We start from the raw sequence: 27,402 nt of genomic DNA on the forward strand, positions 1-27,402 counted from the left end.
TTGTGTTGTATGAATAAAGCTCTTTGACACAAAAGTACTTTCACTCTTTTTATAGTGTAGTGCTTTTTTAATTTGCAGCACTCACATGTGTGTGTGTGTGTGTGTACACCTGCATTCCAGCCATACCACTGAAAGAAGCAGGCTGTGTTACTGAGGTGGTTTCCTCCTCCTCCTCCTCCTCCTCCTCACTACAGGAAGTAATGCAACATCAAAAACGGACACCGAAATAACCAAAAAAAAAAAAAAAAAAAACTCCATTTCCTTGAGTCATGGCTGTGGCGCTGCAGCTGATACCGGCGCTAATCTCCAAAGTGCAACACATCACTTAGATCATCTCTCAGTAAAGACGTGGAGCTGAAGGTCTCAACAGGCCACAGTTGTTACTGTCACTCATTATCATCCCTGCCTCCCCCTGCACACACTCACACACACACTCACACACACATGCAAGCACGTTGGAGCCTGTACAAACACCCACACATGACCCCAGAATGCACACACACACACACACACAGCCACAGGAGCATGGGCAGCAGGGTCACCCTAGCGCCATGCTTCATAAAGGGCGCCGTTACAATAGGTTTACTGTTACTCTGCTGACGACTGCCGGGATACAATGGGAGTGAATGTGTTGGCCTGATGCTGCTCCCTCTGTTTCTCACCATTTCTCACTTGATGACAAGGAGGACAGACTGAGACAGGACAGCATGTTATCAGAGGACGCTCCTCCTGAAGGTGAGTCTGTATATATGCCTGTATTACTATGCATGGGAAATAGAGAGCGAGAGAGAGAGAATGCTTAATTTGTGTATTGAATTTTAATGAGACACTAAAAGACGTTACTGTCAGCTATAATGAAAGAAAAAACACAAAAAAATTGGACGGCGAGATGTTTTAAATTGAGAGTAATTTGTGACATCTAACCCACGAGGACATGACCATAACATGAGACATTTAAAGGCGAGAGTGAGGGTGTGTTTAGATGAGGAAAACGAGGGAGTGTTGTGAATGAAATGACTGGGTAAGGTGCACGAACAGAGCCGCGCACAGGGGTCAGTGAAAGAGGAGAGGGCCGAGCAGTGGGCGTGTTTTTTTTTTTGGGGGGGGGGGGGGTAACAGATGGGGGGGACTCACCCACATCCACCACAGGGGCGTGGTGCTGAATTGTGAGATTCCTCTGAGTCGGGACGAGCTGCACAAGACATTCACACTGCAGCTGTCAATGGTGTTACACCTACGCACACACACACACACACACACACTCATATTTCCGATCATGATAGGCCTCGGCGTGTTTGTTTGAGGGAAACTCTTGCACGACAATGACACTGATTCTTGTGTCGGTTAAAGATTAATTACGCGGTTCTAACGCCTGTGTTTGCTCACGGCGTGGTTCTTGCCTTTCTGTGTTGTACTGTTCTCTTAGGGTCAAAGTTCACGCGCCTCGCTTTATATTGCGCACACTTAAGTAATAAGTAATCAGATTCTGCTCCTTGAGGTCAAACTAAATCTACTACATAATGAAGTATGTCACAGCTATGTGTAGTTTCTCTATTCTTTAACCCTTTAAGGTACGACTCAACCATTCGGTCACACTTTAAGTCACTACATCTCATTGAAAAGAGACTAACAATGACACTTGTTCTGAATGTTGTACTTTATGAATATTATGCAAACCAGGTTTATTATGAACAGACGTCTCAACCGTTTGGTAGAGGCCTGTATCTGAAATACTGTAGGGTCTAATTTATAAAAAATAAAATAAAAATCTAAAAAAAAATCTATATATTTTTATTGATTGTTGTTATTGTTATAATAAGTAAATACAAATAAATAATTTTTCCTTTAAAAAAATGAATATCCTGGTGTCACTGAAATAAAAAGTACAGTAATATAAACATAACTCTAGTACTGTGACACTACTACACCCAGTACACGCCCATTTGTTTTTCTTATTGTTTATGTTTTTTCCTATTAGTCATTATGTACATATAAAAGCTTATTTCATTTATTTATTTAAATAGAAGAGCACAATAAATATATGCACACAAACTAAAGTCATTCACATGACAATAACAATCATTTAGCCACTAACCTGTAGCCGTAGACACGCAGGCGCCATGGTAACCAGATCATTTCCCATAGATGTTGAGTAAAAAAGGGAAGTCCTGATACGGACACAGACACATTTATGCTGAGTCACTTCAGAGACTGTGTCATAAATACTGTTCTCCAATAACAAGAGACAAACATGCATCAGCTAAAGTGCTGATCCAGTTATTTTGACTGATACTGATTCCCATCCCATAAATGAATTACTTCATGAACTGCTAAAATGTGTTTTAAAAAGAACTCAAACACAATTCTGCATCATCTGTAACTTGTCTTTTATTGATGGGCTTTTTGTTTTGTTATCTTATATAATCTTGTATATTTACATTAGGAATATTCATTGAAATACACTGTCCCTGTCTTAAATCAAAATATACTTCTGACCCAGTTTTGGAAATCACTGCCTCAGACTGAAGAATAGAGATAATACACTAAATCACTGAAAGAAAAGGACAAGAACACCGTCAAATCATCTGTGCCCTCCTCCCAGTGGTGCAGCTTGTGAACAGGCAGGGCAGGCAACTGCTTGGGGCCCCGAGCTGATAGGGGGCCCCCGACACTCGGAGCCTGAGGACAGTTTTTACTGAAATGTGCAGTGACCAGCTGCCTCCCCGTCCCCCTTAAAAAACAATGGGCGATTTGCAATGACATCTCAGTAGGAAACCCCCCTAAAGGGGCCCCACCTCACTTTAACCTGTGTGAAGTGTGCATATCTTTTTTACTCATTTTATATGTTTATATTTTATATTATATGTTTTTTTCAGTTATTTACAGTATTTTATTGTTCTATATATTTATATTGTTTTATAATGTGGGTTCTTTACAGTGTAATGTATTTTTTTTTTACTAAGTTTATATAGTTTTTTAAAAGCTATTTACAGTATTTTATTGTTCTTTACATTTATATTCTCACATAGTCTTTAATTACAAGGTTTTTCCATGTTATTTAATTCATTTAATACATATATATATATATATTGAACTCATACATTGTTCGTTGGTGTCAGATTATTTATAACATAACTGGTTGGAAGGAAGGGCCCTCTGGGAATTTTTGCTTAGGGCCCCTACAGACTCTAGAATCGCCTCTGGGAATATTGTGTTTTATATGTTCTGTTTATCTTACACACGTTGACCCTAAGGTCATCTGAGGATTAGGAATATTCCTGTTTTTAATTCATCAGAACTGAGATGAAGAATCTTTTAATTACAATCCTTGCTGCTGCTGCTGTCCTCGTGCCCGCCTCCTTTGCTCACCTGAACGGAAGTGGCCATAAAAGGGCAGCGCAGGTAAAAGCAGCAGCGCAGTCACTGATCCACTGATCCACGCAGTCATTCTCCTCTCCTGTCCTCTCCTGTCGTGTGTGTGTGCGGGGCCGCTGCGACTTTGACTCGGGCTGTAACTAAATATGAGAGCGGTTGAAATCTTGCGCTTGTGTTTCCTGTGAAGCAGAAACCGCGAGGACTAATGGGTTTGATTCTGCTGCTGAGTCTGATTCTGCTGCGCTCCTGGATCCACACCGTGGAAGGTAAGAGCCGCCTCTGCTATCTCTATATATCTCTATATAAACTGTACAACACAACACCTTTATTATCAGGAATAACATGATCTCTGCTGCTATTTATGTCTGTTTAATAATAATATTAATAGATTATTTATTTTATTTTATTATAATATACAAGGTCACGGTGGTTTATTAACATTTATCTGATCAGAATAAAAACCTTTAAACCTCCATATCATTTAATTAGGGCTGCAATGATTCATCGACAATTCACTATTTATTTTAATGATGGAATTTTTCTGGTATTTATTATATAGCAGATAATATATCTATATTATTATTATATTATATATGCAGTGTATATTTTATGCTTTTCTTTAATCCATAAGTCAATCCTCTTTAGTTTGTGGACAAAAACAAAAACATTTGACGTCATCATCATCATTTGGACTTTTGGGAATTTTTGGGTCATTTTGTCCCATTTTGTCCCATTTTTTATGGACCAAGGAATTCAAAAACATTTGAATCCACACGTTAATCAATAATCGCAGTCCTTTATTAATAATTAAGTCCATTTGTGCATCATCATATGCACAATTTCTGGGTCATTTTGAACAAATTGCCGTTGTGCAGAGAGACATTTGTATATATATTACTGTATATGAGTGAATTTAGTGAAGGTGAACTCGCGTCACTGTTGGGAAAATATGTTTTTATGCAAATCGAGCCCAGCAGGGAGAAAAAAGAACAAGTCTGTACATCTGTGACTTCTGCATTGAATTGAAAATGAGTCTGTGTTTATTTTACTCTGAAAAACAACAGTGACCTATTTACCTGTTTAATGAGAGGAAACGCAGAACACATGAATGTGAATTAGTTCACTTTTAGGATACTGATCTTTGGGTTAGGGTTAAAAAAAAATGAAAAGAACATTCACTAGTAATTTAGGTCTTTAACTAATTTAACTAATTTTTTGAACAGCTTTAACTTTAACTTTACCGTAAATGCTTTCATGTGAAGAATAACAGATAGATACCAATAACATCACGATACAGCGATTCTCTGATACATCATATCTGTCTAAGTGATAAATAAACATAAACAGACTTCTCTGTTTATTCCCGACACAGAGAGCAAAATGTCATAGAGTCTCTGTGTTGATACTCATGCGTAAAGTGCTCTACGTCGGTTACGTAGAGCCTCTCCGTCGTCTCCGGGTGCACAAAATATTTTTTAAGTGTCCGTCACTCCGTCAAGGGAAAACGGAGACGGCAAGGGCTGCGATTGGTCTTCGGGACAGGCCGAGATATCGCTGCTCTGTGTGCGGCTCACAGTGCGCACCGAGCGTCCACAGAGGCGGAGCTGATCACCGCCGACAACGTCGCTACCAAACTATAAATACATCAAAAAAATATTTATTTCAGGTGAGAAACGGCCACTGTTTCGATGTTATTCTGCTGCAACAACAACAACAGTCTTTCTCTCTCGGACGCCATTGTTCACTTTAACCAAAAACACAACAACCTTACGCGGCGACCCCTGATCGGGCGGGAAATTGCAGTGTGTATCCGGCACCACGACGGAGAACTATGAAGGCTCGATGGGTCTCCGTGGTTACGCAGTTGGATAACGCGTTACGCAGTTTAGGGCTGGGCGATATGGCCTCAAATCCTTATCGCGATACACTGAGCAGCTCACCTCGATAACGATAAATGAACGATAAGTTCGAAGTTGCTAAATGACGCCATCGCCTAATTTGCATAATTGACCATTTTCCTGATATTAGTGTCCGAGTGTCTTAAAGGGACATGAACATACAGGTAGCCTGCCTACCTACACACACAGCCAAAAACTACTTTTTTTTTCTTTTTTTGTGAAAATGACATCCATTATCGTCGTAAATTTCGATAACGATAAATTTTCGATATATCGCCCAGCCCTAACGCAGTTGTAGAAGTATAATGCGGCCTTTGACGTAGTTTTCTTTCTCCGCCGTAAAGTCACTCTTCTTCTGCCTGAGTTTCACTCAGCAACGCCCGGACCGAGAACAAGGAAGGACGACGATATTTCACCAAATCCATGTCCCATTTTTTTACAGAATATAAATCCTTAGTTAGTTCAAGTTATTTTTAAATTGGTCCAAGAATAATTACCAAGACATTTAACACATATATCAATCTAGGTTGGGACCCAAAAAAGGACTCCTGTGACCCATCTCTGGGTCCTGCCCCAGATTTTAGGAACCACTGTTTTCTACCAATAATGACTCCAGTGAACCAATTGATTCAGTGCTAATTCTAAGTGTGTTCATATGTGTGTGTGTGCTGCAGGATCATGTTCAGCCGGCAGCGCTGTGACTTGTGACCAGTGTCTGCAGCTCAGTCTGGACTGTGCCTGGTGTGCACAGGAGGTGAGCAGCAGCCACAGTTTCATGGACGTGCTTCATGTCGGAGCTTCTTCTTGATTTATTTGACTTTACAGCTCGGTCTTCTGTCTGTCGTTCTCCTTCATGTTCGCCAGAACTTCACAGACTGGTTCTCAGTCAGCGACCGATGTGACACGCTGGAAATCTTACTTGAAAAGGGATGTGCCCTGAGTCACCTGGAGTTCCCTGTCTCCGAGGCCCGAATCCTCCAGGACCGTCCACTGGGGAAGAAGACGGAGAGTGCGAACAGCACCCAGATCTCCCCACAGAAAATGTCCCTCAAACTGCGAGCAGGTACGCGATCCAGAGCCATTTCTGAATCAACGATTTGTGTCATTGTTGTATGAGCTCATGTGGATCTGTGTGGGAACAATACACTGGTGTGTGTTTACAGGTCACATCTTTAGTCTTCTTATGTGATGCTGAGTCACAATTATGATTCATTTTGTGCCACATTTTTGTAATATAAAACGTGGGAGTACACTCTTAGAAATAAGGGTTCCTTCTACAAGGGCCGAGGTTCTACCTGGAACCATTTGATTCTGAAAATCCCGTTCCCAAAAAAAGGGTTTTTCAAGGGTTCTTGGTAACACTAATGGTTCCAGTAAGAACCATTTGGATCCAGAGAACCCCTTAAAACCCCTTTCCTGGATAAAGGGTTTTAAAAGGGTTCTTGGTGGAACCCTCCAAAAGGGTTCCAGGTGGAACCTTTATAAAAGGTTCTATCTCGAATCAAAAAGGGTTCTCCTATGAGGACAAGCCGAAGAACCTTATATGGTTCTATGGCATTTCTAAGAGTGTGGTGACAATTTTAATCAAATTTTTTTTAAATGTTATAACATTTTGCTCAGGTGTTTATACACTCTTAGAAATAAAAGTGCTAAGTAGAACCATATAAGGTTCTTTGGCTTGTCCTCATAGGAGAACACTTTTGGCTCCAGGTACAACCTTTTTATAAAGGTTCCACCTGGAACCCTTTTGGAGGGTTCCACCAAGAACCCTTTTAAAACCCTTTATTCGGAAAAGGGGTTTTCAAGGGTTCTCTGGATCAAAATGAGTGTTACCCTTGAAAAACCCTTTCTTTGGGAAAGGGTTTTTCAGGAGCAAATGGTTCCAGGTAGAACCTCAGCCCTTGTAGAAGAACACTTTTGGAACCCTTATTTCTAAGAGTGTAAGAGGCCACATCCACGTCGGTCCCTAGCCTGGATAAATGGGAGAGTTGTGTGAGGAAGGGCAGATCATCACTGTGTTCCTCACAGCAACATGATTGCATGTTCTCCCTGTTTGTGTTTGGGTTTTCTCCAAAAATGTCCAAAAACACACAGAGGTTAACTGAACGTCCATAGCTGGGATTGGCACCAGCAACCACACGAGCCTCATGTGGAGGATAATTTGTTATTGCTCACTTTCAGACACAAGTAAGGTGTTGATTTTGATTTTGAACAGGCAGTCAATTGACCTTCCAGGTCAACATTCAGCAGACGGAGGACTACCCCGTGGACACGTACTATCTGATGGACCTGTCGGCCTCCATGTTCGATGACCTGAACAGGATCATAGACTTGGGCTCCACTCTGTCCAAAGAGATGGCCAAACTCACCAGTAAATTCCGCATGGGCTTCGGCTCTTTTGTGGAGAAACCTGTGCTGCCGTTCATCAGGATCACAGAGGAAGAGCTGAAAAACCCCTGCAGGTAAACAGCCCTGACATCACTTCACTTCCCACGGTGTCACTGGAGAACTCTCGTTTCACATCATTTTCCTCCTTACAGTAGCGTGGGTTTAACCTGCCTGCCGACATTCGGCTACAAGCACGAGTTGTCCCTGACGAGCGACATGGAAAAGTTCAACGAGATCGTCGCAAAGCAGCGCGTGTCTGCAAACATCGACTTGCCAGAGTGCGGCTTTGACGCCGTCATGCAGGCAGCAGTTTGTGGAGTAAGATTTTTTAAATATTTTATCCTAAATTCATGCAAACACAGAATGTAGTGTGTGATTTTGAGTTCACCCTCTCAGTGCGTGTCGCCTCACAGGACAAGATCGGCTGGAGGAACGATTCCATGCGGCTGCTGGTGTTTGTCAGTGATGCTGACTCACACTTCGGGATGGACAGCAAGATGGCCGGCATCGTGATTCCTAACGATGGGCAGTGTCACCTGGACGTCAACAATGAGTACTCCATGTCCACCGTGCAGGTAAATGCTCTTTGAGCAGCATGAGTCAAACAGGCAAGAACAGGTTTGGAATTTTCCAAATCTCCCCCAACTTTTCTGTGAATCTACGTTGAAACAAGGAAATTCAGGAAATGATCCATTTGCCCTGATGCACTTTGAGCTGACTTTAGTCTTTAAAACAAAAAGTATCTTGGAATGACTTGGAATTTACCATCACAATGGAAACCCCTAAGCCTTAGAGCATGGCAGTCCCGGCGGCATGGGCGGGCATTGGGGGGCCGTGCCCGCCCACAGAGTCAGCCGTGCCCCCCCTGGGCTTTTTATACAGTCCATGGCTGGGAGCTTTTTATTTTATTTGGGTTTTGTTTTTTACATCGGAGTGGCCAGCTCTCTATTATTTCTATCTTGGTTTATCGATCATACAATTCAACCAATCCAACCAACGAACGAAGGCAACATGCTGGCCAATCACAGGTGGTGGGGGCGGGTCACCGATGAGATGGTACGCTGTTAGCACTTGACGTTTATGGTCGCTAGTTACTAGCAGCGCCATTCACTTCTACTGGAAACCGAAGCACTGAAGTAAAGAGTAACACTGGCGTAAACATTCATCAGGGGGTGCCACAAGTCTTCGTTTCGCTCGCAGCATTCGCTGTCCACCAGTTAGCTCCGTAAGCTCCTTGTGTCATTTAGCGCGCCTACAGTGGAACTGGAGCGGTCTGTTTATTAAAGGAAAACAGCAGCGCTACAAATAACCAGCGTACCTGTGTAACTGCGTATGTGTGCCTCTGTTTTTAAAGTTTAGCGTTACTTTAGAGACACATTTTAACAATCGGGAGCACGTAAACATGACGTCACACGCATCTTTTTCCGGTCAGTTGCCATGGAAACGTGTCATGCGGCATATAGTGCCCAGCGCCCCAAAATATTTTTTTAGATTTTTTTGTTATCATGTAATATTCGTGAAACATTTAGGTAACCAGTAGGGCTGCAACAATGAATTAATCTTTAGAGAGGTTTTTTTTTTTTTTTTTTTTTGCAATTAATACAAACTTTGTGATATGTTAGCTTCTTAAATGTGAATATTGTCTGGTTTCTTTGCTCCATTTGCCAAAAAAAATCCTTAAAACTAGGTGCCAGGTGAGCCTAGTTTGAGTGAGTGTAACTCGCCTGCATGATGCAGTTGAGTTACACTCACTCACTCACAAACTTTAGGTTACGTGTAGGCAGAAGGGTAACACTGCTTTGTGCTGCTCCTTGTGCTCCCCAGCTGCTGTAGCTACTTCTTCCAGTATGAATGTTTACTTCAGTGTTCAGGTTGACATCCGTGCTTCTTTTTCCAGTAGTGAAGCAGCTGCATGGTGCTATCTTCTTGAATACATGCTTTATTTGATAAATGTACACAGCACGACACATTTTTTTTTTTGTAGATTTTGTGATGAACTGCCCCTTTTTAGTAAGAGCAAAATTATTTCTCCACACTGTAGGAGTGGTCACAGAGCCATACTGTTCACCCTGAAGCAAATAAATAAATAAAATAGGCTATAAAAAATAGGTTGAAAAAGTTTGCCCCCCTGAAAAAATGTAATGCCCCCCCTTAAATGTTTTTCTGCAGCCGGGTCTGGAGCATGGGTGTCAAACTCTGGCCCGCGGGCCAAATTTGGCCCGCCGTGTAATTTCATTTGGCCCTTGAGGCAATATCAAATTAACATTAGAGCTGGCCCGCCGGTATTATACAGCGGCAATCGCGATGAGTTTAGCCGGCAATTTGGCGACTTTGATGGTCAGTATAGCGGTATTTTCAAATTTATTAGCTTGTAGAAACAGTTAATGTTGATATTTACCTCTGCAAATAGAATAGAGGCATTACATTTTTTATTTAAATTTGATTTGATATGCCATTGATATTTTTTAATTATTATTATTATTATTTGAAACTCGATTTTGCATGTCACTATAAAGTTATATAAGCCTTGCTTGTTCAATATTCAATGCAAAACTTGTTTGGGTCCCTATTAAAAGGTTAATTTGTTCAACCTTGGCCTGCGGCTTTGTTCATTTTTAAATTTTGGCCCACTCTGTATTTGAGTTTGACACCCCTGCCTTAGAGAGTGAAAGGAGCACGTTGGAACATGTGTGATTCCTGCTGACATGGAGTGTAAAAAAATTCAGGAGCCAAACACAGAAGCAAGACATGAACAAAAAGAGTCTTTAATAAATCAAACTAACAAAAGGGCAAACAAATCAAACACAAACTGGAAAAAAGGTTGTTCACGGTATGGTGCAGAAACACATGAAAACATGAAAACTAGTATGAAACTAGCATGAAACCCAGAGCAACAGACTAAAACATGACATGAACCAACAAAGACACTGGGGAGCATTGAGACTAAGGGCCTGTCTACATGGAAACAAGAGTATGTTTTTTTTTTTTAGCGTATTAGCGTTTTCCTAAAAGTACCAGACGCTAGACAACGATGATGTCATAATCTCACCTCGCTGTACCCACCATCATTGCTGTCGCCGTCATTCTTTTGTGTTTGGAGATTGTTTGACAGTGTTGACAACTGCTGTCAATGAAAAGTCACTGAAGTCATCCTGAAAAGACACTGGATATCACAAGAACACGTCCTGTCCTTAGAGACAGTCCAAAGTTGTCCAAAACATGCAATATGGGGATGAGGTGAATTGGACACTCTAAATTGACTGTAGGTGTGTGAGTGAATGGTTGTGGGTTAGGGTTAGACTCCGCCTTTAACCCTATGTCAGCTGAGATTGGCACAGCTCCGCCCCCTTGACCCTCATGTGGAGGATAAAGCGGTGGAAGATGGATGGATGTTTTTACTTGAAGGAACAGATCAGTGATTGTTCCACACACACACTCAGCTGCACATCCACAGCTTGTTCTAGTCTGTGTGGTCACAGTCAGAGCAACTCTCCGGCCGCACCAAGTACAGCTATATGAAGGTCACAGTTTGCAACAGTTGCTAAATATAGTGACAGAGTCACTAAGTTGGATACACTGTTGTTTGGTCTGTTTGCTCGATGATAAGTTGTATTTGCTTTTTTTTATTTCACTTTCTTTCTCCCGGCTCAGTTCATTCTGTCTCTGTTTCTGTGATTAGATACATTCGAATGTGTGAAAACAGAATTAATGTCCTTCAAAAAGCAGGGGTTGACAATGACAAAACACCAAGAAAGTCTTTATATGGGGATATAAACTTGATCACCAGGGTTGCTGTGAGGATCCGATCTGCAATTTGTGTTAGTTATTCTCAAATGTGCTTCAAGATTTAAAACGTTTTTAACGTTCCAGGCTTTGTAAAATGTTTGCTCTGTCTGAATTTTTTTATTTTCACTGTCCAAACCCTGATGATGGTGTGCACACTCACTACACTCTTAGAAATAAGGGTTCAAAAAGGGTTCTTCTACAAGGGCTGGGGTTCTACCTGGAACCATTTTCTTCTGGGAAAACCCTTTCCCAAAGAAAGTAATTTCAAGGGTTCTTGGGAACACTAATGGTTCCAGTAAGGACCATTTTAATCCAGAGAACCCTTTAAAGCCCCTTTCCCAAATAAAGGGTTTTAAAAGGGTTCTTGTTCTTCTACACTCTTAGAAATAAGGGTTCCAAAAGTGTTATTCTACACGCTTAGAAATAAGGGTTCCAAAAGGGTCCTTCTACCAGGGCTGAGGTTCTACCTGGAACCATTTGCTTCTGAAAAACCCTTTCCAGACGAAAGTCGTTTCAAGGGTTCTTGGTAACACTAATGGTTCCAGTAAGAACCATTTTAATCCAGAGAACCCTTTAAAACCCCTTTCCCAAATAAAGGGTTTTAAAAGGGTTCTTGGTGGAACCCTCCAAAAGGCTTTATAAAAAGGTTCTACCTGGAGCCAAAAAGGGTTCTCCTATGAGGACAAACCGAAGTACCTTATATGGTTCTACTTAGCACTTTTATTTCTAAGAGTGTACACGGGCTGAGGTTCTACCTGGAACCATTTGTTCTTACTGGAACCATTAGTGTCCATTTGATCACCATTTTGGTGAGAGAACCCTTTAAAACCCCTTTCCTGAATTAAAATCTACCACTTCAAAATCACTCTAACTCTATTATATTATATTACAAGTTTGTGATGTAATAAAATGTATTGTTCTGGCTGTTTTCTCAGGAGTATCCTACTCTGGGTCAGCTGATTGATAAAGTGGTTGAGAACAACATCTTACTGATATTTGCCGTGACAGAGGAGCTGAGTCACAACTACAAGGTACGAAGGTGAAACTCTCTGTGTGAACATTGTTTTCCTGACATATTTATGCAGCGCACAACATTTACATTTGGCCTGTTAGAACTAGCCCTCTCTACTTCCTCTGCTCGTGTCTCTGCTTTTTCATCAGTCTGATGATCTCTTCATTTCTCTCTCTCTCTATCTCTTTCCATAGAACTATGCAAATCTCATACCTGGCGCCACAGTCGGAGTCCTGGCAACAGATTCACGCAACATCCTGGAGCTGATCGTGACGGCGTATAAAGTAAAGAGATTATCTGATTTCTGAAGAACTGGTTCAGTATAAGGCTAAGCTTTGAATTGTGTTTGTGTTACAGTTAAGGTGGTTCCAAAGGTGTTCTTCTACACTCTTAGAAATAAGGGTTCCAAAATGGTCCTTCTACAATAGCTGAGGTTCTACCTGGAACCATTTGCTCCTGAAAAACCCTTTCCCGAAGAACGGGTTTTTCAAGGGTTCTTGGTAACACTAATGGTTCCAGTAAGAACCATTTTGATCCAGAGAACCATTTAAAACCCCTTTTATAAATAAAGGGTTTTAAAAGGGTTAAAAAAAGGTTCTACCTGGAGCCAAAAAGGGTTCTCCTATGAGGACAAGCCGAAGTACCTTATATGGTTCTACTTAGCACTTTTATTTCTAAGAGTGTACACGGGCTGAGGTTCTACCTGGAACCATTTGTTCTTACTGGAAGACTAATGGTTCCAGTAAGAACCATTTTGATCCAGAGAACCCTTTAAAAGGCCTTTCCTGAATAAAGGGTTTTAAAAGGGTTCTTGGTGGAACTCTCCAAAAGGGTTCCAGGTGAAACTTTTATTAAAAAAAAAAGGTTCTACCTGGAGCCAAAAAGGGTTCTCCTATGAGGACAACCGAAGTACCTTATATGGTTCTACTTAGCACTTTTATTTCTAAGAGTGTACAAGGGCTGAGGTTCTACCTGGAACCATTTGTTCTTACTGGAACACTAATAGTTCCAGTAAGAACCATTTTGATCCAGAGAACCCTTTAAAACCCCTTTCCTAAATAAAGGATTTTAAAAGGGTTCTTGGTGGAACCTTACAAAAGGGTTCCAGGTGGACCCTTTATAAAAGGTTCTATTTCGAACCAAAAAGGGTTCTCCTATGAGGACAAGCCGAAGAAGCTTATATGGTTCTACTTAGCACTTTTATTTCTAAGAGTGTATAAACACCTGAGCAAAAAGTTCTAACATTTTTAAAAATTGGATTGAATTTGTGAAATTTGGAAATACGTCACATTTACGTCACAAAGTTTGCTAGAAAAATAGAAGAAAAATTGTTTGTTTTGTGATTCCCATAAAATTGTCACTACACTCTTAGAAGTGCTAAGTAGAACCATATAAGGTTCTTCAGCTTGTCCTCATAGGAGAACCCTTTTTGGCTGGAGGTAGAAAAGTTTCGCAGTGTCGTAATGTAAATCATGAAAACTGTTTTTCGTGATTCGTGAACACACATGAACTCATGCAGGACGAGACAGAATCTCTGTGGCTTTTCATTCTTCCCTGGATCACATTTTTCCCCTGAACCACACCACAGCTCTGTCTGCAGCAGCATGTTGGACGGCAAGTCTCTTCTTGTCCACTGCTCTTTCATCTGCCCCTGATTCGCTCACTCTCCCCTTCCCCATTCGCTGTTTTTTTTTTGTCCTTTTGTAAACTCCCACTGACTCCACCTCAGTGTGGAGCAGTGACTGGTGACAAGTGCAGCGCTGTCCTCTAATTACTTCATCATCACGTATGTTGTTTACACCCAGTTTCCAACCTGTGCCACGTGAACCACACTGAAGAGAGGAGTTCTCTGTTCTCCGATTGTAGTTCCACTTCTGAAGAGGACACTTGATTAGTATTTACTCCTCACCTGCAATTATGGATTCATTTGAAGTTGCTTTGTGGACAGATATATAACGTTCAGCTGCTGCACTTCAAAAAAAGCATATTTACAGAAAAACACCTCGATTTTCCTGCTTTACTTTAATCCATCTTCGCTCGCGTTGATCCCACCACTGTCTCCCTGTTTTCTCCTCCTTAGCCCTAACCCAGTCACAATTAACCCTTTTAAATAAGGGTTCCAAAGGTGTTCTTCTACACTCTTAGAAATAAGGGTTCCAAAAGTGTTCTTCTACACTCTTAGAAATAAGGGTTCTAAAAGTGTTTTTCTACACTCTTAGAAATAGGGGTTCTTAAAGTGTTCTTCTACACTCTTAGAAATAAGGGTTCCAAAGGTGTTCTTCTACACTCTTAGAAATAAGGGTTCCAAAGGTGTTCTTCTACACTCTTAGAAATAAGGGTTCTAAAAGTGTTCTTCTACACTTTTAGAAATAAGGGTTCCAAAGGTGTTCTTCTACACTCTTAGAAATAAGGGTTCTAAAAGTGTTCTTCTACACTTTTAGAAATAAGGGTTCCAAAGGTGTTCTTCTACACTCTTAGAAATAAGGGTTCCAAAGGTGTTCTTCTACACTCTTAGAAATAAGGGTTCCAAAAGGGTTCAAGGGTTCTTGGTAACATTAATGGTTCCAGTAAGAACCATTTTGATCCAGAGAATCCTTTAAAACCCCTTTCCTAAATAAAGGCTTTTTTAAAAAGGGTTCTTGGTGGAACCCTCCAAAAGGGTTCCAGGTGGAACCTTTATAAAAAAAAGAGGTTCTACCTGGAGCCAAAAAGGGTTCTCCTATGATGACAAGCAGACGAACCTTATATGGTTCTTCTTAGCACTTTTATTTCTAAGAGTGTACACGGGCTGAGGTTCTACCTGGAACCATTTGTTCTTACTAGTAGACTAATGGTTCCAGTAAGAACCATTTTGATCCAGAGAACCGTTTAAAACACCTCTCTTGAATTAAAAGGGTTTTAAAAGGGTTCTTGGTAACACTAACACAGCCATCTTCTCTTGCGTTGATCCCACCACTGTTTTCTCCTCCTTAGCAACACTGAAGTCTAATCGCAGTGGCACATAGTTAACCCTGTGTTAGCACCAGACAGTCAGTCACATTAGTCCATTAGTCAGTCAAACTCTTTCCTCAGGTGTTTTGTGAAGCCGAGCACACCTGGGAGGATGATGACTCACCCAGAAAGAGAGCGTGAGATAGCAGCTTTCAAAGCAGGTCACAGATCAGCCCAGGGTGAAAGTAGAATTCCACTTCAGCAGAACAAAGAACGTATTTGATAGTTGTACGATGATGATTCATCTGTTTTGTGCAGAGGAAACCTTCCACTCTGTGCTAAACTGTGCCCACGTTGACTTTTAAAAAAAAAATCATTTATAATGCACTGTTTTCCAGGAACTGCGCTCAGAGATCGAACTGGAAGTCCTGGGAGACACAGAGGAGCTGCAGATGTCCTTCACGGCCATTTGTCCCAATGGTACGGTCGTCGCTGACCACAAACGCTGCTCCAACATCAAACCAGGGGAGACGGTCAGTGGACTTGACCTTCATTGCTCTGCTTTCTTTGTATTTTTGTATTTTCTCGCCGGAGTTTGTCTGTCTGTTAGCTACATAACTTGAAAAGTCACGGACGGATGTCCATAAATGAGCGTGATCCGTACGCTATCACTATTTTTATCGCTATCTTGTGGGGGGCTGAGCTGCCTTGGCGGAGGTCTGCGCTCTTTGAGTGCTTTTCTCGTTATAACTATGTTTTCTCATAGGCCGCTGCAGTTCGGTGGAATTATATTTGTGTATAACAACACCTTATTGGACTTTATTATAAGTAAGGCGAGGAAAGGCACGTTTGTATAGCGCCATTCTTACACAAGGCAATTCATAGTGCTTTACAGGCAGGAAATACATTTGAAATTAAAACACAATCAATTAAAAAATCAATGATTGGAAATTTAAACAATTTAAAACATTAAACAATTTAAAATCAAGCAAAAATTAATGCAATTTAAAATCAAGCAGAAATTAAAACACAATAAATGTATTTATTTATTTATTTAATTTATTATTAAAATAATAATAAGTACACTTTTGTCAATTCAAAATGCTGATAAAAGGGTTAGTGGCATTTATCACTGTATATACACTACCAGGTCACATTCCAATGAATATAACATAAAATAAATCATAAATACACTCTATACATTGTTAATGTGGTAAACGACTATTCTAGCTGCAAACGTCTGTTTTTTAATGGAATATGTACATAGGTGTATAGAGGCCCATTTCCAGTGTTCTAATGGTACGTTGTGTTTGCTAATGGCGTTAGAAGACTATTGGATGATTAGAAAACCCTTGAAAACCGTGTGCGATGATGTTAGCACAGCTGAAAACAGCAAAGTTTGAAGAGCAAAATTATTATTTTGAATGAAAATCGTTATTTCTAATCTTGTCGATGTCTTCACTCTATTTTCTATTCATTTTGCAACTCTTTTGATGAATAAAAGTGTGACTTTTAATGGAAAACACAAGCTAAAACTTTTGAACAACAATGTAGATAATAATTACATGCAAAAAAAAGTCACTAGTTCAGATCCCAGTTGGACTGTGGGCCTTCCTGTTTGGAGTCTGCATGTTCTCTGTGTGTGTGAGGAGGTTAATTGAACACTGAATGTGAGAGTGAATGGATTGTTCGTTTGTCCTGCGGTGGTGCACTGGTGATTTTGTCTCCAGCTCTCCTGTAACACGCCGCCTCTCTCTTCCTCTTCACTCCTCAGGTGGTGTTCAACGTGTCGGTGGAGCTCCCAGGATGCCTGCCGGGCGTCCGTCGCTTCTCCCTCAAAGCGGTGGGTCTACAGGACAGCCTGGACGTGGAGCTGGAGTCCCTGTGCTCCTGTGACTGTCTGCAGCCTCCTGAAGCAAACAGCAGCCGGTGCGTCCAGGGCCAGGGAGCTTTCCAGTGCGGCGTGTGCGCCTGTCAGCCAGGCTTCCTGGGAGCAGAGTGCGAATGCGACGAGGAGAGCGCGCTGTTGAGTAACTGTCTGGCGAACAATGCGTCTGAGATATGCAGCGGTCAGGGCCAGTGCTACTGCGGACAGTGTGTGTGTCACGCGTCCGGCTTCGGCCGCATCTATGGACCTCACTGCGAGTGTGACAATTACTCCTGTGTGCGCTTCCGTGGAGAACTCTGCGGAGGTCAGCAGTGCAGCTTCATGTCATCATCATCATCATCATCATCATCAGAATGCTGTGATTGAGAGTCGTTTGTGTTTTTAGGCCACGGCGTGTGTGACTGCGGCGAGTGTCGCTGTCACAGCGGCTGGACGGGAGAGTACTGCAACTGCAGCAGCGGCACGGACGCGTGCACGTCAGACGACGGCACTGTCTGCAGCAGCAGAGGCAGATGTGAGTGCGGACAGTGTGTCTGCTCTGTGCCCGGAGCGTCTGGAGAGAGGTGTGAGAAGTGCCCGACGTGTGGAGACGCCTGCAGCTCTGCAAGGTGAGAACGCATTTATGACAAGTCTTAACTCACCCCAACAGCTTTGGATGCCAAAGAAAGAGGAGTTGTGTTTTTCAATTCTGCGAACCAGCCTGGGACCTGGCTACCATCAGAGACATTTGGGGCCAATTCCAATTCCTATCTTAACCCTCAATCTTAACTCTCAAGCTCAACCCTTAATCTTAACTGGCCCTCAAAACCAAGTGTTGAGGGTTATTTTGTCTCTGAGAAATGGGACACCCCTTAAATGCAGATACGTCTTCAGACTGTAACGTGAAAGCTGCATCCAGTCTGTCAACTCCAAAAAAGAAGAAGAAGAAGAACACATTTACGTCAGGATTATTTATTACGATCCGTTTGTCAGTCAAGTTATTAGGTTGTCAGTTAGTTATAAGATGATACTCATACAAATACCACAACCACGGACATATTCAGCTGACAGTTACCACACACCACGACTTATTGAAAAGTAAACCATAGAAAACCATCGCTTGTCCGCACCGGCCGACTATTGACAAAAGATCGTAAAATAAAAATAAATGTGACGCAACAATGACGTCAGTAATCTATAATATGGGCCTAAACTAAGATAATACAATGGTTTTCATCATTTTTATATCTCTGTTCTGTCAAAACACGCAATGCATTCTGGGTAGCCCTTGCGCCCAAGGGTGGTCTCGGAAAATCTCAATATTGAGGGCGACAGCCCTTAAACTTGCTCCTCAACTTAATTTTTCTGAGAATTGGGACAGCACTTGCACTAGCAAGTGCAGCACAGAGTTCTACGCAAACTTCCAGCCTCAGAGGATTTACATTTCATATATGATGGCAATGTGCCGGCTTGAGTCGCTAAATGAGGGCTTTTCCAAATGCTAACTGCTGTTAGCCGCCGTTAGCCTCAGTTCCTGTGTCTCATTTGCATATTTAAAGAGACAGACGCTCAAAAGCGAGCGTTCTGAACAGGGCTGTTTTGGCAGAGTGATTGAACTGCTGTGGTGCTTCATCCTTATGTTATTTTGACCAAAGCATGTCACAGACATGTTCATTAGGACACAAGGGAACTAGGTTCACTTGGAGAAATAGGGTATAATATGAGTCCTTTAAGTCACTCTCCCACACCAATGTCCATAGAAAAATCTGCTGTTTTTAGCGCACAGGGACACAGGAGCTGTTGATCCACAGCTGCCTTGTTCTCTACTTTTGTATTACTCAGGTACAGCCAAATGAGGGATTTAAAACCCCAAAGTCACAAGAGAACACATTTGAACTTTCTAATGGAGATGTAATCTGTGTCATAATGTTCAATTGTTGATTTTCTCTATGGACTTTGGTGCATGAAAAGTGCAGTTTACAAACGTGTGTATAAAACATCTTAGAGTTAATTTGACATATGAGACTTTTGGTAAGTGACTAAATTGCCATGTTATCGTCTCAGTCAGTGAGGACAGGGCTGATGCTTAATGCAACCACATTAAAATCCCTTTAAGCAAATCATTTAATTTACTTCTATCTGAGATAGAGTAAAATAACAGTAGGTGGCACCAAAAAGTCCGGTTTACCACAGAAGAAGAAGAATCAGGGCGCTATTTGATGTGGTAAATAAGAGCCCATTGTTTGGATTGTTGTGGTTTCCTCATCAGTCCTCGTCGATCATGGACGTGTCAGTCACACAGTTTCCAAACGTCAAGGTCAAATCACAGAGTCGTGAAACGTTAGCGTCTGCCTCAAGCGTCATGCGATATTTCAGACTTTTTTAATTCCCTGCGTCTCCATTCACAAACCGGCTGATTGAGGTTGGTTTTTTTGTTTGTTTCCTGAGCTAAAAGATATGATATTGTCTCCTTGTCTGTTCTTTTGAGTTCAGGCCTATCAGGTTCTGCTTCCCTTGTCCACATGTGTCTTTACCTTTCATGTGACATGAAAAGACAACTAATGTCCCCAACTCAGCACTAAGAGATTTCCTTTCCCCATTGTGAAGCAGCTGTCAGGCCCACTGCCATTTGATATCAGTGTTATAAAAGGCAGTGGGTGACGGAGAGAGCAGGAGCCAGAGAGTGAAGCCTTGGGAAAACTGGGCTCAGTGACCAACACCGACATTCATCTGTGTTCACCGTGTCAGTGAGTGAAGCCTCCAGAGGCTCCTGTGTTGTCCCCGAGGTAAAGCTGACTCTTTGTTCCTCCACATGTTTTAACATCAGGACCTGTGTGGAGTGCCACCTCCAAGATAAGGACGACGTGGACGACTGCAATCAGAGCTGCAGCGCTCCGAAGATTTACATCAACACAACAGGAGGTAAATAATGACCACAGATGCTTTAAAGGTCCACTGTGTGAGATTTAAGGAAGTAGAGCTGGTGACCCTTTAGAATAAAGGTGCATACGTAATTCAAGGATCTATAGAGCTAAATAACTGTTAGCTGACAGTTATTTAGACATTAATTCAGGGTTTGTGTGTCAGCACCAAATAATTACCCCATCGTTCTGTGAAGCATTACTTTATCTTCCTTCATTTTCATTGTGACACAAGTTCATTAACATACTACAGTAAAGCATCTATTGACCAGTTTTACCCTTTATGAATGTTCCTTGTGGTCCTTCAGTGGAAGACGAGTTCCAAAAGCTGTTTTTGTATCTGTGTGATTGTTTAAAGGTGCATTATGTAATAAATCTAAAGCCACTGGCCATAAAATCCTCCTAATATGTCACAGAGACTCAGGAATAATGTTCATATAACAAACTGAACTCACAACAGTACAGACAAAATATTTGCATTAAAAAAAATATTTTGCAGACTGCAAATCATGTTTATGTTTTGAAATCATGCTTTGGCATGTGGCGCCACCTACTGCCGTCGACCAATCATTGCAGCCAGTAGAGTCTCAACTGCCGAGCAACCACAGGTTGCCAGTTACGTCAGAAAACCAAACCTGAAAGACTTCGGTATTTTGAATTTGAATGTAGTAACTGTTTTTGGCCACATTCTTACATATGGCACCTTTAAGGCTCACAGGGGCATTAATAAAGACTAACAGTGGTTAATGAATACTTACTTATTGTTAAATAATTACCAACAAAGTCATCTAAATGTTACACACTGGACCTTTAAATCTCCTCCTCCTTCTCCTACTTTCCTTTTCCCGCTTGCTTGTTTTATGTGTAGAGTTATATCATCAATATAATGATATTTTATATACACTAAGGATATTTTCTAACATGAAAAATGAATTGAGTGAATTCTCAATAGCAGGATAGTTGTATCATACCATATCATATCATATCATACCATACCATACCATACCATATCATACCATACCATATCATACCATACCATACCATACCATATCATACCATACCATACCATATCATACCATACCATAATCATATCATACCATACCATACCATACCATACCATACCATACCATACCATATCATACCATACCATATCATACCATACCATACCATACCATACCATACCATACCATACCATACCATATCATACCATACCATATCATACTATACCATATCATACCATATCATACCATACCATACCATACCATACCATACCATACCATACCATACCATACCATATCATACCATACCATATCATACTATACCATATCATACCATACCATATCATACCATACCATACCATACCATACCATACCATACCATACCGTATCGTACCGTACCATATCGTACCGTACCGTACCGTACCGTACCGTACCGTACCGTACCATACCATACCATACCATATCATACCATACCGTATCGTACCGTACCGTACCGTACCGTACCGTACCATACCATACCATAACATACCATACCATATCATATCATACCATACCATACCATATCATACCATACCATACCATACCATACCATATCATATCATACCATACCATACCATACCATACCATACCATACCATACCATACCATACCATATCATACCATACCATACCATATCATACCATACCATACCATACCATACCGTACCATATCATACCATATATACACAAGACATATACAGAAAAAAACCAAAACAAAACAAAAACCATAAATAAAACAAGCATCAACCATCGTGGCTGCGGGCATCCATATTCTACTAAATCAGATTTTTACAGTCTTTCGTTATATTATACAGCACCCATTTTTTCCATTTCGTAGTAGAAACACCTTCCTTTAGTCGAAGTTGGTCATTTTCATTTTCTCCATACAGTATATTTCTCTGACAATAACATTGTTCAATGGTAGGAGATTCGTTTGTGAACCAGTTTCTTGTTATTGTCAACAGCACCTTGTCTAAATATCTATCATTCCCAGTTACACTTTCAGTTATATTTCCAATGTACATAGTTTTGCTTTCTTTTGGTATTTCATATCCCAGTATGTCTTTTTATCATTCCAAAAGGAGCGCAGCCTGGGGCACAACCAAAAAATATGTGCATGGTTAGCGTCTTTGCTCCCACACGCCCGCCCACATGGTTGTTCTGTAACACTGTCGGAGGTTTTGATAGAACACAGATACCACCTTGATGTTTTATTATCAATCACTCACACGTTTAATATTTTTCCTTTATGAAATAATCCTTTAGCTGTAAGTATCTAAACAAAATCAAATTTTTTAAAATTCATAAGTTTAAAAAATGTATATTTATGATATTTTTTAAAAGCATCATACAGTCCTAGTGATGTATTTTTATTTCTTGTTATTGAGTGAAAAATGTCCTTACCCTTAGTACCCACATTAGCAAGTGTGGCAACGTGGTAATAATGTTTTCATAATAACATGAGGTCATCATATTCCTCATAACATTTTTACATTAATACGTTTACATTTAAAAATCATTAAAAAGCACATTTTCATATCATCCCATGTCTAGATTTGCATCAGAATTAACATTTATTTTGAAATAATAACCTTATTCTATCATTTTATTCCACTATCAGTGCAATTGTTTTCCGAAGCGTTCCATACATGTTTTTTCTGGTCCGCGTTTGTATTTTTTATAAAACACACGTATATTAAAAGGTCATGGCGGTTCAGTGTGAAAATAAACCGTGTGATACATGAAACCTGTTATTCAGAGAGTCACGGGGAAAGTTCACTTCAGTCGCCTCCACCCAGTCTTGGAAGTCGCCTTTTTGGTGTCGTAGTTTCCAAAGGAAGAATTTACAAAACACCATGATCTGCTGCATCTGTCACCATCTGACAATGATAAACACTGACAGCGCCAAGAAAACGTCCTGTCACTTATCAACAGGAAGTGGAGCAGCTTTCAAGTCTGTGCATGGGACTTTATGTGGAATACCCAGTTTTTATGCTACAGTAGTAGCACATAATCTTAGCATAAGTGAATATAAGTAAACTTTCTTGTAGCGCTGAAACCCGATTAATCCACAAACACTGATCGCTCTCGTCTTTTATTGGGTTTTTAATTTTGCTCATGTTTTTCCTGGGTTTTCCTGATTCAGGGATGGTTGTTCATTTGTCCTAATACATTTTTAAAATTGCATCCTTTACTGGGTTTTTAATGACACAATACTTTTATTATTATTATGACCTTTTTGAATCTTGCACCTGGCAAATAATCCAAATTACAAAAAAACTAAAACTAAATAAAACTAAACATTTACAAAAAAAATAGAAACTAATAAAAACGCTCTTAAAACTAGTTACTAACCAATTTTACGCTAAAACTAATGGAAAATCCCAAAGTATATAAACATTGCTTCAGATACCAGGTCAAATTCACTCTCACTAATTTGTATGTGTTGAAATAAAACAAATATAATTTTGAATTATAAACACATTATGCTAATTTTGTAGCATTGGCGCTAGCTAGTCAAATCAAGTTTAACATTGAGCTCAAACAGCTCAAACTGAGCTTTGGGACAAGGTTTTTCCGCCTGTTATCTCTGTTATTTAACAAGGTTCACCCAACATCACGTCACCAAACACTTTAGCCACATTAGTAACTCTTGCTACATACGCATAAGCTACATAAGAGAAACACGTTCCACTGTCTCTCAAAGATTCCGACATACATTCCCACGTCGTCTGACAGGTTTGACAGCAGTGTTAGTTCTTTGGTGTTCTGTTAAAGACACTTTGAGATGTTGGTTTGTGTCTTATTTCAAAGAGAAACAAATGCTAATATCGTGCAACTTTTTGATTTTGAGTTGCCCCTGAGATGACCAACACATGCTTTTATTATTTTTTTTAAATGCACTTTTTGATGTACATTTCAACCCTAGAACATCCATGGTATGAAGTCATGCCAGGCGCAGCCATCGGGCACACAAACAACTAACGGTGCTGTTCTCAGTTGAAATGCAAGCCTGACCATTCCAAACCGTAGCGTACTGTGCCAAACTGAGCCGTACCATGATGGAAACACAGCTCTAGATAGTCATCACAGTCAACCTACGATAACAACCTCCAGCAACCACGTCCATCAGACCCGTCTACGATAGCACGTTGACACGTTAACGTCCAGTCCGATCTCTTGTGTGTTTTTGATCGTGGTATCATCAGAGCAGGGCCGTGCTAAGTTTCCCCATGGGTCAGGGGTTTGCAGGAATGCTGACCTGCATGGACTTGGTTGTCCCTCTGGAGCCTGAAGCCCCTTCTCCTAACACAACACCATCCATGTCCATTCAGGCAGCAGTGGACAATGAGGAACATATTATTTACCTTGTCGTACAGGCGGAGCTATTGTGGTGCATGTGAATGACCAAAAGGTCCTCCTGTCCTCCTTTATGGAAGAGATTAATTTAAACCCACTATACTTGTGCAAGCTGAGAGCTATATCTGATTATCACAGAGGATTTCTCAGCTTCAGATGTGGAATACAATGGCACACACACACACACACACACATGAGATTCAAGGCTTTGATATGGAAAATCACAGCGACAGCTCAACAGAAGGAAGGGTATCTTTTTACATTCTGGGCACAAAGTGGAAAGGAAAGATGATATAGGACGGATTCATTCTTTCCTTATGGATATGTATGTTCACATTTCCTCCCAGATTATGACAACAGCCCTTCTATGCCGTGCTCGTTGATGATGGAGAACGAGTGCTGGATCTCTTTCAACGTGATGGAAAGTGAGACAGGGACCACGACTGCCTACAACCTGCAGAAGTATGGTAAGACTCACAGTGACACGGATTACAGAGGAAAAGTGAAAGAGAAAGCTTTGCCACGAGTCTCATTTCTTTGCCTGCCGTCATCTTACAGGTTGCCCAGAGCCACCGGACATCCCCATGATTATTCTGGGAGTCTCCCTTTCCGTGGTTTGCATTGGCCTGACCCTGCTTGGCGTGTGGAAGGTGCTGGTGTCGGTCCATGACCGTAAAGAAGTCGCCAAGTTTGAAGCAGAGAGGGCAAAGGCAAAATGGCAGACGGTAAAAGGCCTTTAAAGTGATAGGTCATGTTTTTAAAGTTGTGGTTGTTCGAGCTATTGACAACATAACAGCAAAATAACCAGTAAAATAACCAGCCCCTATTGCTCCATACTCTGGAACCTTTCCCTCTGGGGACCAGAGTCAGTCTATTCTCATACAAAGCTTGACGTCTTGTTGACAGAGGCGCAGTTTGTGAACAGGCAAGGCAGGCAACTGCTTGGGGCCCCGAGCCGATAGGGGGCCCCCGACACTCGGAGCCTGAGGGCTGTTGTTGCTGAAATGTGCAGTGACCAGCCGCCTCCCCGTGCCCCTTAAAAAACAATGGGCGATTTGCAATGACATCTCAGTAGGAAACCCCCCTAAAGGGGCCCCACCTCACTTTAACCTATGTGAAGTTATTGTTCTGCAAGTTGGAAAATTAAGAGGGTTATTTACAGTGTAATGCATATCTTTTTTACTCAGTTTATATATGTTTTTTTACAGTATTTTATTGTTCTATATATTTATATTGTTTCATAATGTGGGTTCTTTACAGTGTAATGTATCTGTTTTACTAAGTTTACATAGTTTTTTAAAAGCGATTTACAGTATTTTATTGTTCTTTACATTTATAGTTCACATACCCCCCCGGTAATATTTGCTTAGGGCCCCTACAGACTCTAGAATCGCCTCTGCTTGTTGACACAAACAGCCACAAACTTAGCAGGAAATAGAGCTGCTGGATGTCCTCCTTTGTGGTCTGGTGTGTCACATTCCATGTTGTTGTTTGTATCGCCGCACCGCTATGATGTCACGCTATGTATCTCGCTGATGTGGCACAGCCCACACCCCATCTATCCACCAAGTAAAGGCTGTTCCCATTCGAAAATGCCAGCCTGACTCAGGGCTTTACCATTCCAAACTGTTCCATGATGGAAACACAGCAATATTCAACCCTTCACTGAGTGACTTGTACACTCATTCTCACTGATAATATGGCTGTTTGTTAGCCACTAAACCCAAACGGCTGTATGCCACCTCAAGTGTATGATAACAACAGTATGACAGCCTTTTGTGCTCACTCGCCTGCACCAAAGTCCATAGGGAAAAATCATCATTTGGACCTTGTGGGCGAACAGAAAGTGGTGGTCAAAATAATTGAAATACCAAGGTCACAAGATAAAATAACTGAACTTAGTGATTTCCTGTGTGCCACGATTCAAAACTGTTCATGGACTTTGGTGCATGGAGAGAGAAAGTGGTTTCCAAAGACGCTGCCAAATGGCGAGAAAAACTGGCAAACATATTCTTCATTAATTAAGACTTAAGCAGGTATGGATTGTATTATGTTAGCCTTCTGTTAAGTCTGTTTTCCATCTGTTCCTGGTGGCGGCCATGTTATCAGTGGTTCCAGGTTTGTTCACAGAGCCAACAGTGCATTCTACCACAGGGAACTCATAAAAGTCATCTATTTTTCAACTGTAAATGACCTGTATTTTCATATTGTGGTGTCTCTTTTTCAGGGGACCAACCCGCTGTTCAGAAGCTCAACCACCACATTCAAAAATATCACTTACAAGAAGAAAGAGAGAGACAAGACTATTACAATGAATCACTACTGATGATGATGATGATGAACTGGAGGAAATGCAAAGCAACATCGGAGTGCACTTAGGTGTGTGTGTGTGTGTGTGTGTGCGTGTGTGTGTGAATATTTGTTACCTCTTTAGCAGAAACACTGACCTTGTCAGGACCAGTAAAACATAACCACATTTTTCAGCTACTGGTTAAGCTTAAAACTGAGATTATGAATTGCGGTCTTGTTAAGGTTAGGGTTAGACAGCAAATGGTTATGGTTATGGTTAAGGTTAGGGTTCAGGCTGCTGGCCAATGGCGCGTTTCCACCGGCTCTACTCGCCTCACCTGGGCACGGTTTAGCGCAGGGGTCTCAAACTCAAATGACCTGGGGGCATCTATTGTGGTCAAGAGGGGGCCATCATGATATCACACGTATACTTAACAATACTATTTATGATGCAACATTAATGCATTAATATCAAAAACAGACATTTATTTAAATTACATAAATAATAGTGTCGACAACTGTAATTAAAATTCGTGCCAG

The 27,402-nt window shown here is 41.1% G+C and overlaps 1 protein-coding gene across 1 annotated transcript; it reads left to right on the forward strand.

The window, feature by feature from the left end:
* Positions 1-558: 558 nt before the first annotated feature.
* itgb6 (integrin, beta 6) lies at positions 559-27,398 on the forward strand. Its single transcript, XM_083891779.1, has 16 exons — positions 559-735; positions 3,566-3,641; positions 5,948-6,027; positions 6,138-6,336; positions 7,489-7,735; positions 7,814-7,979; positions 8,075-8,236; positions 12,383-12,478; positions 12,654-12,743; positions 15,789-15,923; positions 17,165-17,582; positions 17,664-17,886; positions 20,085-20,179; positions 24,921-25,040; positions 25,132-25,298; positions 26,801-27,398. The coding sequence occupies exons 2-16, from the start codon at positions 3,581-3,583 to the stop codon at positions 26,897-26,899; spliced, it is 2,358 nt and encodes a 785-aa protein (XP_083747905.1). The 5' UTR covers positions 559-735; positions 3,566-3,580; the 3' UTR covers positions 26,900-27,398.
* Positions 27,399-27,402: the final 4 nt, after the last annotated feature.

Source organism: Microchirus variegatus (assembly GCF_963457635.1).
Source record: "Microchirus variegatus genome assembly, chromosome: 6".
Classification (NCBI taxonomy): Eukaryota; Metazoa; Chordata; class Actinopteri; order Pleuronectiformes; family Soleidae; genus Microchirus; species Microchirus variegatus.

What these genes read in the sequence shown, in the direction of transcription:
- itgb6 (XM_083891779.1), top strand. Translation starts at nt 3,581, where the DNA reads ATGGGTTTGATTCTGCTGCTGAGTCTGATTCTGCTGCGCTCCTGGATC. An exon ending in GTGCCTGGTGTGCACAGGAG is followed by an intron (nt 6,028 to 6,137) that starts GTGAGCAGCAGC and finishes CATGTTCGCCAG; the next exon opens with AACTTCACAGACTGGTTCTC. An exon ending in CAAAGGCAAAATGGCAGACG is followed by an intron (nt 25,299 to 26,800) that starts GTAAAAGGCCTT and finishes TCTCTTTTTCAG; the next exon opens with GGGACCAACCCGCTGTTCAG.